Source organism: Pantherophis guttatus, chromosome 1 (genome assembly GCF_059756535.1).
Source record: "Pantherophis guttatus breed Tessera chromosome 1, ASM5975653v1, whole genome shotgun sequence".
NCBI classification, from domain to species: domain Eukaryota; kingdom Metazoa; phylum Chordata; class Lepidosauria; order Squamata; family Colubridae; genus Pantherophis; species Pantherophis guttatus.
The window spans coordinates 309,962,994-309,979,947 of NC_142063.1; the positions used below are offsets into that span (position 1 = coordinate 309,962,994).

General features: G+C 39.3%; 1 protein-coding gene across 2 annotated transcripts in view; it reads right to left on the reverse strand.

Moving 5' to 3' along the window:
• Positions 1 to 16,954, reverse strand: part of FSHR (follicle stimulating hormone receptor) — a 105,346-nt gene that overhangs the window by 58,640 nt on the left and 29,752 nt on the right. For both annotated transcript variants that reach the window (XM_034427420.3, XM_034427421.3), the window contains exon 2: positions 3,983 to 4,054. In XM_034427420.3, coding sequence (XP_034283311.2) covers positions 3,983 to 4,054 — 72 coding nt within the window. The remainder of the gene's footprint in view (positions 1 to 3,982; positions 4,055 to 16,954) is intronic.

A 16,954-nucleotide genomic window follows, 5' to 3' on the forward strand; every position in this document is an offset into this window, starting at 1 on the left:
ATGGGTGGGTATGGAGATGCATTCTTTCATACTTTGACCAACAAGGGGATAAGTAGTTTAATAAAGCTGGATTGACACTTGTATTAGAGATGGCAGCGGTTTTAGACAACTGATGTTGGATATCATGAAAGGGCAACCAAGTACCTTATATTTATTTCAGAACTTGTGATTTTTAATGTTAGGAGGAGCAAGAAATGGCTATGGGCTTTTCTGCCTTACTTGCAAGCTAGACTTGCGTGATGTCCAGTCTCATCCAGATTCATTTGAGAAGCTGACTGGAGCAGAAGTATTCTTGCTAGGGCAAATCTTGCATGGGATGGACCAAATTCATTGTTATTCTCAGACAGGGTAGAATTTTTCTGAACCTTAAGGAGATAGTGTGGAAGATGAGGGATGGGATGTTCCCCTTCAATAAAGGAGAACTTCAGGTTCAGTGAGATAAAGAAGCCTTCAAAAGTTTTCTTTGGAGTTGTTCATTTCTATGACATGGGTGCAGGTGTTATTGAAATATTTTGAGTTTAAAACAGTCAATAAAGTGGTATCTTGTAGTCTGGAAAGTCAAGATATGTGTGTGTTGATTTATTTATTTATTCAATTTCTATAGATGTTTATTTCAGCCAATGACTCTGGGTGGCTTACAGTTTAAAACATACTGTATATTACAATGAAAACACTAAAACATTTTAAAACAGTAAAAACATCCAAAACAAATATTCATAGCAGTTGAGTTACCTGACCAGTTAGCAATAAAGCCAGCAAATGGGGCCCTTAACAAATTCAGTATTCCAGGCTTGTAAACCTAGCCAGGGTTATAGGACCTCATGAAAGACTGACTGGGTTGGGGCCATTGTAATCTCTAAAGAGATAATGTTCTATAGACCAGGGGCCTCTGCAGAAAAAAAGCATGTTTTCTCTGCCAACTGACATTCTTTGGCTGATCTACTAGATCATGTTGAATGGGTAGATGAGTAGAAACTCTTGGAAAAAGGCAATCCCTCAAGTAACCTGAACTTTAAAGGTGACAACCAGCCCCATGAATTTCACCCAGAAGCATATGGTAACCAATGCAGGTCACACAAAAGTGGTGTCAAATGCGCCATATATATCTGGCACCATTTACTACCTGCACAGCCGCTTTCTGCACCAAGTAAATTTATAAATGCTCTTCAGGGACAACCTTGTGTAGAGTGTTGCAGTAGGCTAAATAATGATTTCTTGGGAGATTGCAATTCTCCCACTTGGTGTCTCTTCTGAGCCTTGAGGGGGAACTAAGACAGAAAATAAAGCAGGCTCTATGTGAGCTTACTTGGAGTGGGCAGTTTAAGCAAATTACCAAGATTCCTTAGAGAGTAGGGACAACTGATGAATCTATCTGTAAAATGTTTACATCATCTTTCATTACCTGGAAACGAGCTGCCCACTTTGTATAATATGTGAAAGAGTGTTGATTGGGGAGGTGATACAAGGGACAGATACTGTTAATCGAAAGACAAAACTCTAAATGCTAAAGAGTGACTTTCTTTTGAAAATACACCAATGTGCTATGGCAACTCTGTGGGGAAATTGCTCTGAAAACAGGGGTGTGTAATGAATATGCAAATGAGAGCAATCAGCATCAGCAGCATCTGCAGATGAGAAGTAGCAATGAAATATGAAATAGCTCACAAATCAAACATATAAGCCTTAAAACATTTATCGGCAGTAGTCACGATAATTGTTGGACACAAACTAAATAATCAAGTGATATATCTGCACATAGAACAAGAAACTCCTTGTGTGAGCTTCTTCCTCCCCCTCTATAACATCATGGTTGTACATATGCACACACATGCGCACCAGTATTAAAATGAATAGTATGCTGTTTGAAGGAAACAACTATTAATAATGTAATGCTTCTAGGTGATAAAATTCATTTCGTCTGCAGTATACAAATTAGATACTTCAATACACATATGGCATGCTAGCAACCTGCCAATCTGCTTAAATAAATAAATAAATCTCACAATAAATATATATTTCCCACAGAGATTTCATGAATTAAAAATTCATCCATCCTTTCATTTTCACACTAGATTCAGGCCAATCCCTCCAAAGTCTCTGCTGGTAGTGAAAATGCATGTCTGAATGAAGAGCTTGGTGGACAGGTGTCTTAGGAGAAACATTAAGTCGTTGAATAAGTGTATTCTCTGAAATAGATGATTGAGCTTCGCTGAGTTGGGATCATGAGAGAGTCTGGGTATTTCTTTCTCTGCTACAGAATTAAATAATAAATATGGGCTCTTATCAAATTGCTTGATGGATATGACCTTCACACTGCAATTTACATATGTGCCATGTGTGCTGTTTTTCCAGGAATCAGGATTTAATGTTATCTACTGAGAAGCAACTTTCAATTGGTGGCCAAAGGAATATTTTGAATTGCAAGAAGTTCTATTTGCGTTAAATGGAATTATTGGTTGCAGATTTCTTGTGTTACCATATGGTATATTTATTATGTTTAGCTGGATTTGTACACTATGCTCTGATGAGATAAGCCATGGTATCCTTAATTATGATTTGTGAATAATTAGGAATTGGCTGATATGTAATTTGCCTTGTTTGGCTTTGTCTTAGCATATTGATAAAATCAAAAAGCAGACATAAAGACTTCAAGTATATAATTATTTTGTTTTGGGTGAAGGAACCAATCCCACTCCACTTTCCTTCTTGAGAAAGTTCCTCTACTGATGTCTATAGAGATTCTCAATCATCCAGGTCATGGTTGTCCCAAAGGTGCTTTTTCAAGAGGCAACTAGACTTTCTTGTTTTTCTTTGACGGCATCTTGCTTCTCATCCAAGAAGCTTCTTCAGATTTGACTGGATGATGGGGAATGGAAAGATTTATATTCTTTGCAGACAGCTGGTCATTTGCATTCTTTTAGAGAGATGTTGAGACCACTTGAAGGCTTATCTGTGTCCTCAAGGTCACCTGAGTAATGCAAATGGGTGTGGAGCCTTCTGTGGAACTCCTGAAAGGACTGTGTTGTAGACTGGAAATAGATGATGTTATATCCCTCCCCCTCTGTTGAGAGAGGGCTATTCAAGTGACCCACCATCCAGTCAGAGCTGAAGAAGCTTCTTGGGTGAGAAGCGAAATGTCTTCAAAGAAAAACAAGAAACTCCAGTTGCCTTTTGAAAAAGCACTTTTGATACTGATGATTCATATTTTAGAAAAGAGAAATTTATTGTCCTCAATAACAATTGCTGTTGTTCTTGATGCTATCAGGACAGGACTTTGGGGCAGAGATTTGAAGCTCAATTCAGAAGCCCTTTCTGAACAAACTAGTAAGAGCAAGGATGTCTGCCATTTTGTAGATTTGGGATGCCCCAATCTGCAAGATGGCAAGCACAATGTTGTGATGCCATCCCCAAGCCTTATATAGGATTCTGACTCCTGATGGATGCTGCTGCTTAGTCTTGAACTAACATTGCAAATGTCTATTCTGTCATTGGTTTTGGTGCTCAACTGAGTTATAATAAAACCCCATATGTGTGTGTATGTGTATCTCTATCATCTCCATCTATCCCTATCCCTATCCCTATCCCTATCCCTATCCCTATCCCTATCCCTATCCCTATCCCTATCCCTATCCCTATCCCTATCTCTATCCCTATCTTTCGAGTTGCTAGATAACACTGCTTTGGAAGGCTACTTCTGTTTTGCTCTCTGCAGATCATTCACTAAATCCACATCAGTATTCCAGTTTAATTCAATCTGTACCAATTTGATAGCTCTTATAATTGGATTGTCACTCTTATAAGTGTCTGCTCTGTATATTGGCTGAGAATAATAGGAACTGATGTTGAGCATATCTAGAAGGCATGAAGTTGCTCTAGGCTGGTTCGATTAAAACATTGTGGGTCAGGGAAGAGAAGGCATACAAGGGACCAAGGCACGAAGATATATAAACTAGACATACTGAGTATATTTGAAAATACATACATTTTTTCCACTTCTCCAAATCCCGAGAAAGCTCCTTTGGGGATGATTCTTATTTTGGTGAGGAAAAATATCCTGAAAGCACAAGAAGATGCATATTTTATTTATTAAGTACTGCATAATAAAATATCCCAAAAGCACAAGAAGATGCATATTTTATTAAGTACTGCATAATATTTAATTTTGATTCATTTTTTGACTAAAAAGAAACTAGAATTACATGCCAAAATATAGTAAGTTATTGAGATGCTATAAAATTTATTCAGTTTGGGCTTTCTCCTAAATCTGATAGTGAGATTCTGAAAAATGTGCACCTTTTTTTTTTTTTACTTCAGTAATAGAAACAGAGTGGGTTAAATGAATCATAGGCAGAAGAAATATAGCTAGTAGACCATGGCTCCAGTGTGATGTAGCTGTCAGAATGCAGAATTCAGAAGAAATGAAAAGACATGAGTAAAAGACTCTGCTCAACCATGAAGATGAGAGAATGGGCAGGATAAAAAAATAATAAACCATAATAAAAATGAAATACTTAGCAAGTTAATAATATAGCAATGTTATGCGAGTCCTTTACAAAAAAACATAAGCAAAAGAAAATATTCTGTATAAAATGCACACAGTAATTAGCAAGCAAAATTCACAGGGTATTGTTTTAGATGTTTTTGTGATGGTTTAGAAGCAGAAACTGCAAACAGACAGGCTGGAACATACTTATCATCTGAAGGATGTGAAAGAGTTGATCAGGATCTACAATTTCCAAAAATTCAACAGCAGCATGAAGAATTAAAAATTAAAAATCTGATTGGTTTTGTGCCTGCTGCTTACATTTATTTGTAAAAAGGCATATCGGTTGCTTGTTTTGAGTTTGGTGTCCATGAAAATCGACTAGGCCAAATTAGAGACCTTGAACATTGCTCAGTTTAGAGATTTTGGGTGTTCTATAAATAAAACAATAAGTGAACGATAACAAAAAACCAAAACCAAAAGCCTAATTCAACTGTAAAACATCTGTAGGCAACTAAATGGAAGATGGGATTTTTAATGATTCCAGCCATAATAATTAATAATCCTTTAAATACATTATATTTATATCACATGATTCAGGGGAACACTATTAAATGACCTTTCCAGAGCCATTCTCAGGGGGAATTCATTTCACTCCTTGAAATAGACTGATGAATAAGATGACATTTTTGTCTGATTCATCAAAATAATTCATTCATTAGATGATGCTAATATTCTAATATCATGCTTACTGTTCGCTAACTTTGAAAATGTTAATTTTCAGAATATGGATCAAAGCAATGTTTTAAAACACAGCTTATCCATCTCAAAATATGGGTTTAGTTTTATTTGCATAAACCTTAGATTCTACAATTTTCTTTTTTGCTTTAATTTTAAATTTGTTAAAAATTTACTAATTCTTTTTACTAATTTTATGTTTTTTAAGGATGTTTAATAGTGCAACAGCTAGATTTATTATATTAGTAATGTGCTTTGCTTCATTTTGGTGTATTGAAATAAAGAGACCCTGACCTATATAACGTTGAAAAACAGGGCTCAAATATGTATGAATCAGAACATTGTGCCTGTTTCAAACAATCTCAGTTATAAGGGATGGAAAGTGCTACCACTATAATATCCTTATACAAATCTACAGTACAGTATGTCTGTAACTGAAGAACTGTCTGTATTTCAGATCTCTATGCTTGAAAAAGGGAAAAAAATATGGGTGGAAAAAGTGCTGCTGAGAAAAACCAAAATTATTAAGGGAGTTTGAAAATTTTCCTGGCAAGAAATTAGCTACAATATTTGTGATTCTTTATGTTGCAATATTTTCTGGATCAGACTCAATAAGTTATGAGAGAGTTAAGAGTTCAAATATATTTTCTTTTATTTACATAAGGCATTCTATATTCACTGAATATTCACAGATAGAAGCAAAGAAGAGAGTGTGTGTAGCTCCTTATATATACAATGGGTGGAGCTAGATATGGGAGTGGTGAAGTATGAATACATTAAGAAGTGAAGAATAAATTAACCCCTGACATCCCGTTCATATACTATTTACACATTAGAGAATAAGGCATTTACTTGTGACAAATCCCCCTCTAAATGCCGATTCGATATGCTACATTTATTACATTCAGATTCAGAACAATATAATACATATAATTTGGAAGTCAAATATTTATGTTGCTTAGATGGCAAAGGCTTTGTCAATATGTCAGCTAACTGTTCCGATGTCTCACAATGTACTGCCTTAATAAATCCATCTTGAGATAATTGTCTCACATGTTTAAATTTTATGTCTATATGTCTAGATCTCTGTCCAATGGCGTCGGATCTAGATATTTCAATGGCTGCTTTATTGTCTTCGTGCATGACAAAAGGTAGTGCAGGTTTTTTCCAAACATCAGAAATCAGATCATTAAACCATACAAGGTTATTTGCTGCTTTAGATAAACAAACATATTCCGCTTCTGTTGTTGAAGTGGCCACTAAATCTTGTTTGCCAGTGTACCAGTAAACTGGACAATCGTTTAGGAGAAATAAGTAACCAGATGTACTTTTTCTGCATGAAGTGTCTCCAGCCCAATCTGCATCTGCGTAACATGTGAGTTTCGGTTCCTTGACATTATTAGGTTCTAACATTAAGCAAAAGTCTAATGTATTTTTTAAATATCTTAATATTCTTTTAACAGCTTCCCAATGATACATAGTTGGTTTGCTGACATGTCTGGACAATAAATTAAGGGGTAAAGTGATGTCAGGTCTTGTCCAATTAGAAATGTAAAGAAGTGAACCTATGATTGATCTATAGAACGTGTTATCTTTGAATTCAGGGGATGATTCATCAGCATTTCTTAGGAAATCAGTTTGCATTGGAGTGTCACAGGGTTTAGCATCATTTAGGTTACATTTGTTCAAAAGTTCTGTGATCTTATCTTTCTGAGAAAGCTTGAATCCCCTTTTAGTCTTACTAATTTGAACACCAAGATACTTATTTACTTTACCTAAGGATTTCAATGAGAAATGTTCATTTAACTTTGTTACAAATGTTTCTCTTCTTTCTTTGTGATTACCTATATATAAAATGTCGTCCACATAGATCAATACAAATTCTATGTAATCATTACCCTTTTTAACAAAGAAACAATTATCAGCAGTGGTAGCATTGAATTCCATAGTTCTTAGTACTTTTACTAAACAATCATACCATCGTTTACCAGATTGTTTTAGCCCATATAGACTTTTGTTTAATAACCAAATCTCATTCTTATTTGTATATTGACTGTGAGGTGCCCTTACATATATTTCCTTATCTAATTTTGCGTGTAAATACGCAGTCTGTATGTCATACTGGAATACATCGAGATTGAGTGCTGATGCTACAACTAGAGCCGTTTTTACACTTTCAGTTCTTACTGTGGGGGAGTAAGTGTCAGTATAGTCCTCTGGATATTTCTGTGCATAACCTTATGCAACTAATCTAGCCTTGTATAGAGTATTGCCTCCCTCTAAATTTTTAATTTTATATATCCACCTAGTGCCAATAATTGTTTTGTCCTTTGGTGCAATCACAGGTGTAAATACATTTAATCCTTGTAAGCTTTCCATCTCTTTTTTCATTGCTAATTCCCACTTTTCTTTTTCTTTAGGAGGAAGTTTTAACACTTCCTCATATGTGCTAGGTGTCATAGTTTCTCCATCCATATGCATTATATAATCTTTATATTTATTTGGCATTTGGTTTCTAGTGTTTCTAATTGGCTTCTCAGGTTTACTATTATTGTCATGCAAATATCTTGCTTCCTTTTTTGTTAATGTATCTGTCTTTATTTTGTGTTGACTGTTTGTCCATGTTTTGGTTTTGTTTTTATATTTGTTGTCTTTTTGCTTTTCTACAGTTCTTTTCTCTTGGGATTTAGTATCTGTGTTGTTGTTTGGGAATATTTCATTAAGATGTATTCTAGACCAGTTGGCCTGTTCATGAAACACAGCTGTTCTGGAAACTATAAATTTGTTATTATTATCAATGAATCTGTATCCTTTTGTACCTGTCTCATATCCCATAAATCTAAGTCTTCTAGACACATTTTCTCCCTTTCTTCTTAATTGTTTAGGTATGTGTACGTCTGCGGTGACTCCAAAAATGTGCATGTGTGCTAGTTTTGGTTTTCTATTATACATCACTTCATATGGTGTCTTATTCACAATGCTGGACCAAGTTCTATTTTGTGTGTAATTGGAATATTGTAGGGCTTCTGACCAGAATTGTTTACTTAAGCCAGCATCTTCCAATGTGCATCTAATCATGGTTTGTAATGTTGAGTTTTTCCTCTCTGCAATTCCGTTCTGGAACGCGGAAAATGGGCTAGATGTGTAATGTAACATTCCTCTGTCCTTCAACCTTTGGGAGAATTCCTTAGACATGAATTCACATCCCCTATCTGTCATTATTTGTTTTATTTTGATATTGTGTTGTGTTTCTACGCGTTTGTAAAACTCTTTAAATTTTTGAAAGGTTTCATCTTTGTGTTTTAATGTGTAAACAAATCCATAGCGACTATAGTCATCCACAATAGTTAAGAAGTAACGTTTTTTATAAATGATTGATGGAGTCAGTGGACCAACCAGGTTCATGTGTACTAAATCAAAAATCTTGTTAGTTGACCTTGTAGATTTTCTAGGCCTGGGACTAGTTTTTAGTTTTGTAGATTTACATACTGAGCATTCCAGATAGTTTTCACAATTTTTTATTTTGATACCTTCTGCGTGTTCAGTCATTTTCTGTACTACAGGAAAACTGGCATGTCCTAACTTCCTATGTAAGACATGAGCACACTCATCATGAATTGGCTTACCTATTTTTGGTTTTTTCTCATTATGTGCATCCTTGTTATCATGAGCTATTTTACATTCGTCATTGTCACTGTTGCTAATGTTTTCATTATCTAGTTCAATACAATCTTCCATATTTGAATCAATGTTGTGTAACCATTTCTCTTTAGTTATTAAATAAGGTAGGCCTCCTTTAATCATTACTGTACCTATATCTGTTTTATTTTTCTCCAAAGTTGCTTTTCCTTTTGAAAACACAATATTAATATCAGAATCTCTGCTTAGTTTTATGGCACTTAGTATGTTATGAGGTATCTCAGGTATCAGTAATACCCCCTCTATTTTTCCTATACCAGGCAAGGTTACATTTCCTCTTCCTAATACTTGGACCTTTTCTTGGTTGGCTACCTTTATTACAAATTTATCTTCTATAAATGAAGATAGTATATTTTTATTATTAGTAGTATGATTGGTTGCTCCAGAATCAATAAGCCAATTATTATCCTCAGTTTGCTGTATGTTAGTGTTGTCTTGCTTGTTTAGTCCATTTAGTGAACCAGATTTTCTGTCCTTTGAATTATCTCTACCCCCTCTATATTCTTTGTAATTTGGTGGGCTTCTATATCTATGTCTATCAAATGAAGACTGTCTATGGATGTATTTGTTTCTGTGTTCTGACCTATGTCTTTCTTTTGTAATTTTGGGACAATCTCTTCTATTGTGTTCCCTGGATCCACAATTGTGGCATCTGAATGTTTCATTATATCTTTCTTGGAAAACCACTTTTCTATATGGTTTATGTTCAATGTGATTGTTAGAGCGGCTCTTCCTTGAATTGTCTTCAGCTATTAACTTATTGGATAGACTTTCTATGGATAAATATCCAAGATTGATTGTGTCTAAATGTGACATATAATTGTCCCATGATGGGTCAAGTGAGTTTATGATAACACTTTTCATTGTTTGGTCTGAAATCACCTCCCCCCTTAAATGTAGCTCAGCTCTTATTTTGTTTAAAGATATTAAATGTTCACTTATGGAAACCCCTGGTTTTATCCTAGAAGAAAAGAAATCTTTAGACATTCTTGTGGTGGTAGCTACACTATCACTGTGGAACAAATTGAACATGCATTGAATAGTTTCTGAGACAGTCAGATTTTGCTTAATACTGTGATACATGGCAGGAGACACACTAGAAATTAATAAGAAAAATGCTCTATGGTGTAAGCAGTCTAACTTTAAAGTCCAAGGTCTTTTTGGGGGATTAGTGATGAAAAACAGTAAGTTTTCTTTCATAAAGAAAGAAGATCTTATCCAGGAGGGGGGAGCGGACCTGGCTGGTATTACGGAGACCTGGTTGGGACCGGAGGGAGGAGTCCCTCTGGTCGAGATGTGCCCACCAGGTTTCAGAGCATTCCATCAGCCGAGAGCCCAGGGGAAGGGTGGGGGGGTAGCGGTTATTATTAAAGAAGGTCTTGGTCCGAGGGAGACCACTGTGCCTCAGACTGCCGGATGTGAGTCCCTCTTCGTGAGATGGGGTCATGGGGTTCAGATGGGCTTGCTGCTTGCGTACCTGGCTCCCTGCCGCGTGGCAGCAGCCCTGCCTGAGCTACTCAACGTGATAGCCACGGTGGCAGTTGATACACCCAGGCTTATGGTCATGGGTGATTTCAACTTGCCATCCGTTGGTGAAACGCCTGGGATGGCTCGGGAGTTCATGGCTTCCATGACGGCCATGGACCTGACCCAGTTAGTTCATGGCCCCACTCACGGGGGGGGACACACTCTAGACTTGATTTTTGTCTCTGGCCAGTGGTTGAGTGATCTTGTTATAGGGGATATAGACATGGAACCCTTGTCATGGTCAGATCACTCACTCCTTCGTCTGGACCTTCGTACCGCTACACCCCGCCGCAGGGAGGCGGTCCCAATTAGATGGGTCCGCCCCAGGCGCCTGATGGATCCTGATAGGTTCCAGACGGAGCTTGGGCCAATTCCTGATGATCTGGCACACAACTCGGCCGAGGACCTGGTAGCTGCCTGGGATCAGGCGGCTGGTGGGGCCTTGGATCGAGTCGTGCCTTTGTGGCCTCTGACCCGCTGTCGATCCCTCGCGGCTCCTTGGTTCACCGAGGAGCTGAGGGAGATGAAACGCCGGAAAAGACGCCTAGAGAGCGGTTGGAGGGCCAGTCGCGCTGAATCTGACCGAACACTGGTAAGGTCGCATATTAAGACCTACCTAGTGGCGATAAAGACGGCAAAGTGTAATTACTTTTCCGCCTCTATTGTGTCATCAGGGAATCGTCCGGCAGCCCTGTTCAGGGTAACCCGCTCCCTGCTCCATCTGGGAGCGCGGGAGGATCCCTTGGAAGGCAGGGCGGAGGATTTCGGACAATACCTGTATGACAAAATCGCTCAGATCCGGGGGGACTTGGACTCTGACTGGGTTGATCAGGGCAGGGTGACAAGGAATAGTCTTGAGAATGTTATCTGGGAGGAGTTTGATGCTGTGACTCCCGATGATGTGGACAGGATTTTGGGGAGACTTAGTGCGGCCACATGTTTACTGGACCCGTGTCCCTTCTGGTTGGTACTGGCCTCCCGGGAGGTTACACGAGGCTGGCTCCAGGGTGTTATCAACGCTTCATTGAGTGAGGGTTACTTCCCCGCGGCCTTGAAAGAGGCGGTGGTGAGGCCTCTCCTCAAGAAGCCGTCCCTGGATCCGGCAATATTGGCCAACTATCGTCCTGTATCCAACCTTCGCTTTCTGGCGAAGGTTGTTGAGAATGTGGTCGCGCGACAGTTTCCGCAATTCCTGGAGGAAACATCCTATCTGGATCCGTTCCAGTCTGGTTTCAGGCCTGGGCACAGCACGGAAACGGCATTGGTCGCGTTGGTTGATGATCTCTGGAGGGCTCGGGACAGGGGTTGCTCCTCTGTTCTGGTCCTGTTAGACCTCTCAGCGGCTTTTGATACCATCGACCATGGTATCATGCTGCACCGGTTGGAAGAGTTGGGGATGGGGGGCACCGTGTTACGGTGGTTCTCCTCCTTTCTCTCCGACCGGTCGCAGTTCGTGTTGACAGGGGGGCAGAGGTCGACCTCGAGGCCTCTTATATGTGGAGTGCCTCAGGGGTCGGTCCTCTCGCCCCTCCTGTTCAACATTTATGTGAAGCCGCTGGGCGAGATCATCCGTGGCTTTGGGGTGAGATACCATCAGTACGCTGATGATACTCAGCTGTACATCTCCACCCCAGGCCACCCCAATGATGCCCTTGAAGTGATGTCCCAGTGCCTGGAGGCTGTACGGATCTGGATGGGGAGGAACAGGCTCAAGCTCAACCCTTCCAAGACTGAGTGGCTGTGGTTCCCGGCATCCCGATATAGTCAGTTGACTCCATCACTGACTATTGGGGGTGAGTCCTTGGCCCCCACAGAGAGGGCTCGCAATCTGGGAGTCCTCCTGGATACACAGCTGTCCTTGGAGGAACATCTGACGGCTGTAACCAGGGGGACCTTTTATCAGGTTCGCCTGATCCGCCAGTTGCGGCCCTTTCTTGATCGGGATTCCCTGTGCACAGTCACTCATGCCCTCGTGACCTCTCACCTTGATTACTGTAACGCTCTCTACATGGGGCTCCCCTTGAAGACCACCCGGAGGCTCCAACTGGTCCAGAACGCAGCAGCGTGGGTAGTGACGGGAGCAGCATGGCGCTCCCATGTAACACCGCTCCTGCGCAAGCTGCACTGGCTCCCAGTGGTCTTCCGGGTGCGCTTCAAGGTGTTGGTTATCACCTTTAAAGCGCTCCATGGCATAGGGCCTAGCTATCTCCGAGACCGCCTGCTGCCACCGACGACCTCCCATCGACCCGTGCGCTCCCACAGAGAGGGCCTCCTCGGGGTGCCATCAGCCAAACAATGCAGGCTGGTGACCCCCAGGGGGAGGGCCTTCTCTGTGGGGGCTCCCACCCTCTGGAATCAGTTGCCCCCTGAGATAAGGAGAATCCATGACCTCAGTGCCTTCCGCCGTGCCCTTAAAACCTTCCTTTTCCAACAAGCCGGGCTGGCCTAATTCTTTTTAAGTGTTTTTAATTGTTTGGTTTATTGTTTTAATTAATGGGGCCAAATTTATATATATTTTTTTAAACTGTATTTTAATATTTGTATCTGATGTTTTTATTTGGCTGTTCACCGCCCTGAGTCCTCAGGGAGAAGGGCGGTATACAAATTCAATAAATAAATAAATAAATAAATAAATAAAGACCACCTGGAGCTGCTGATACCATTCTTGTAAATTAATGCCATCTATTCTCAGCTTTGGGAAGTCACTGGGCAAGTTTCCGACATTATTAGGTCCATTACTTACAACCGGAGGTAGTCCGTGGTCTCGTAGATGGTGAAAATTACAAAACGGCGTGGGAATGCTCGCGATGAGTCTGCAGGGTCCTTTCGGCAACTCATGTCTTCCCGGGCCATCTGCGTAGTCTCGCGCATGCGCGTTGCTCATTTCGATCCTGGAGTCGTCGTGAGAAGTTCTCGTCGTTGCAGCTCGCTCGTTCAGCTCCTCCTCAGATGAATCGGTCTCTGGCTCGATCTTAGGGGTTCTGACGATGGCGTTTGTTCTTTTTCTTCTCTTGAGTGCGTTGGTGCTTTCATCGGTCTGCGGTGTGGGACGGTATTTGCAGGGCTCTCTTGGTTCAGGCGTCGGTGCTCTCGTCGTCAGGATGGGAGCGGGTAGATTTTGAGACGTTGGCTTGCTCGTTCGTTTTCTGGTTGACTTTTTGGTAATTTTTAGTTTTGGTCCAAATGCAGCAAAAAGCGTTTTCATTGCTGACTTTATTTGAGTATCTGTTGAATCACCTTCACTTTCTGATTCTGATTCTTCTGAGGTGTTTGATTTTTCTTTTTCGTTTTCGTTATCCAGTAGTGCCTTTCGCGCCAGAAATTTTGAATCAAGTTTTCTGATTGGCTCTGCTTCGCTCATTCTGGAGGTCTGTTGGAACCAAGATGGCTGCCATTCAAAATTTTGCGCGGGATCACCGTTTTTCTTCTTTATAGCGTTCTTTTCTTTAGTCGTATCACTTACTATTTTGGAGTCTTTTGACTTTTCGGTGGCGATGTGCTTCTCTCTCGCTGCTCCGCTGTTTTTCAATATGTCTTGGAGGTTCGCGATGAGGCTTTCATCGTTTTTCTGGCTCTTTAACAGTTTTAATATTTCTGACCTGAGTTCGTTGTTTTCTATTTTAATTTCCTCTCGGTCACCATCTTCATCTATTATTTCTTCGTCTTCAGTTGTGTATTCTTCGGATTCTCTCGAAATTGCGTTTGTGGACTCATCTATTATTTCTTGATCCGTTTCCATTTCTTTGCTGTATGCCCTGGTGTTGGGCCTATCTCTCTTAGACATATTTAAGTTTTTATTGAGTCAATTTAACCATCCTCTGCTACCAGCTTGTTGCAATATTTTCTGGATCAGACTCAATAAGTTATGAGAGAGTTAAGAGTTCAAATATATTTTCTTTTATTTACATAAGGCATTCTATATTCACTGAATATTCACAGATAGAAGCAAAGAAGAGAGTGTGTGTAGCTCCTTATATATACAATGGGTGGAGCTAGATATGGGAGTGGTGAAGTATGAATACATTAAGAAGTGAAGAATAAATTAACCCCTGACATCCCGTTCATATACTATTTACACATTAGAGAATAAGGCATTTACTTGTGACACTTTAACTTGGAAAAAAAAAGACGTGTGAGAAAGGACACGAGTGAGGTGGATGAAATCATTCATAACATGGAGAAGATAGATAGGAAGAAGTTTCTTCCCTTTCTCAAACATTAAGACCAGCAGTCATCCAGTCAAACTGATTGAAAGAAGATTTAGTGCAGACACAAGCAAGCTTTTCTTCACATAGCACATAATTAACTTGTCCAAAATGTGGTGCTGGACACCACCTTGGATGACTTTAAAGAAGAATTGGATAAATTCATGCTGGACAAGTCTATTATGGGCTGCTAGATTGTTGTCTTGGGGTTGGGGATGGTGTGCCTGCAGATAATTGCAGAGAAATAACTTTGTGAGAAATATGTTTCTTTTTCCTGCTACACAAGCACCCAAGAGGCATCTACATGGTTACTATACAACCAAAAAGCCAAACTGGGATGGGCTTTTGCTGATCCAACACGGCTGTTCTTATATTCTAATACTTTAATATAATAAGTGAACCCAGCCAGTGATTATGGCAGATTGAATGAAACAGACAGGGTTTAAAATTAAAACAAGTTGATTCTGACAACTGTGAATAGCCAGTGATTAGACCACTTCTCCAGGTTTCACTATCATTTTTTGTTCCTAGAAGTGAGAATTCTCCTCTGAAGCCACTCATAATATAAAGATGATATCATCGGCTAACTACTTTTCACAGTCTGCTTCCCCTTAGGAGTGACAGCTAATTGTTTCTTGAATTACTGCAGTTCTTGCCTCAGCAATCTTGCTTTGATAGATGCATCTTCACTTTTATCTCTTCAGAGCACAGATTTCTTTTCTAATAGCAACTGTGAATCAAATTTTCTTTGCAATATTGTTTTAAAATCTTTTTTTTCTTTTTTTACTCCATCCATTTCTCACTTAGCCCTGGATAGGGTGAGTGACTCTTGACTTGATTCTATCTGCTGCATAATGTTACTGATCATGCCTGCAGCCTCAGAGCCAAAATTCATAGGTCTGCAGCAGTGGCATATTCTTCTGAAGCATGTCCTGATGACTTGAGGTTGTACATCTACATCAGTGGTGGGTTTCCATTTTTTTACTATCGGTTCTGTGGGTGTGATTTGGTGTGCATGGCATGGTTTAACAAGCGTGGCTTGGTGGGCGTGGCAGGGGAAGGATCCTGTAAAATCTCCATTCCCTCCCCACTCCAGGAGAATGTTACTGCAAAATCCCCATTTCCTCCTGATCAGCTGGGACTTGGGAAGCAAAGAATAGATGGGGGTGGGGCCAGTCAGAATTTTTACTACTGGTTCTCCGAACTACTCAAAATTTCCATTACCGGTTTTCCAGAACTGGTCAGAACCTGCTGAAACCCATCTCTGATCTACATGTCATATACTGGTGCTTTCGCAATCCACATTAAATGAAATAATATCCCCAAGAATATTTATTATTAAAAGGAAACTGTTGACTTAAGCTTAAAATTCCCTGTAATGAGCTCTGTAATAATAGATTTTGCTATTTACTGAGTCCCATAAACCATTTTTCTACCTCGATTCAAGGTACTGTATGTGTGTATGTATGTATGTATGTATGTATGTATGTATGTATGTATGCATATATATATATACATATATACATATATACATATATACATATATACATATATACATATATACATATATACATATATACATATATACATATATACATATATATATATATCTTTTTAAAGTATTTTAATGACTGCAAAATTCAGAAAATGCGATTTTGGGTACATAAAAAAAGGAAGTAAAAAACTGAACCCAACAAATACAAAAATGGCACATATTGAAAATTACTAAACAAGAAAAGGTAACTTCAGAACTGTTATCTAAATTAGATAACAATTAACTCCTGCAATAGTTAGTTATATAAACCATTAAAAATGAGAAAGACTATAGTAAATATTCAGCATGTGCTAATATGTCTTTAAAAAAGCTGTATAACTTCATTTTTTAATTTAAAAAAAAATCATATAGATAGATAGATAGATAGATAGATAGATAGATAGATGATAGATAGATAGATAGATAGATAGATAGATAGATAGATAGATAGATGATAGATAGATAGATAGATAGATAGATAGATAGATAGATAGGGTTCTGTGACGAAATGAAACTGGTATTGTTGTCTGTGCTTGGGAAAAGCAGCTGCAGCCAGTAGAAACAGTTCCCACTCCACTTTCTTAAAGCCCAGCACTGCTTTTGTTTTATAGGCTGTAAAAGTTTATAACCCGGAAACCTGAGAGATGGGCTCATGCATTCATTCATTCGCTCACTTGCTCACTCGCAAATTTACTCATAAGTATCCACACCAGCCTTCTAGCTGCCTGACTAATTGAGCTACATGCTGCATTTCAAGGCCACTATAGT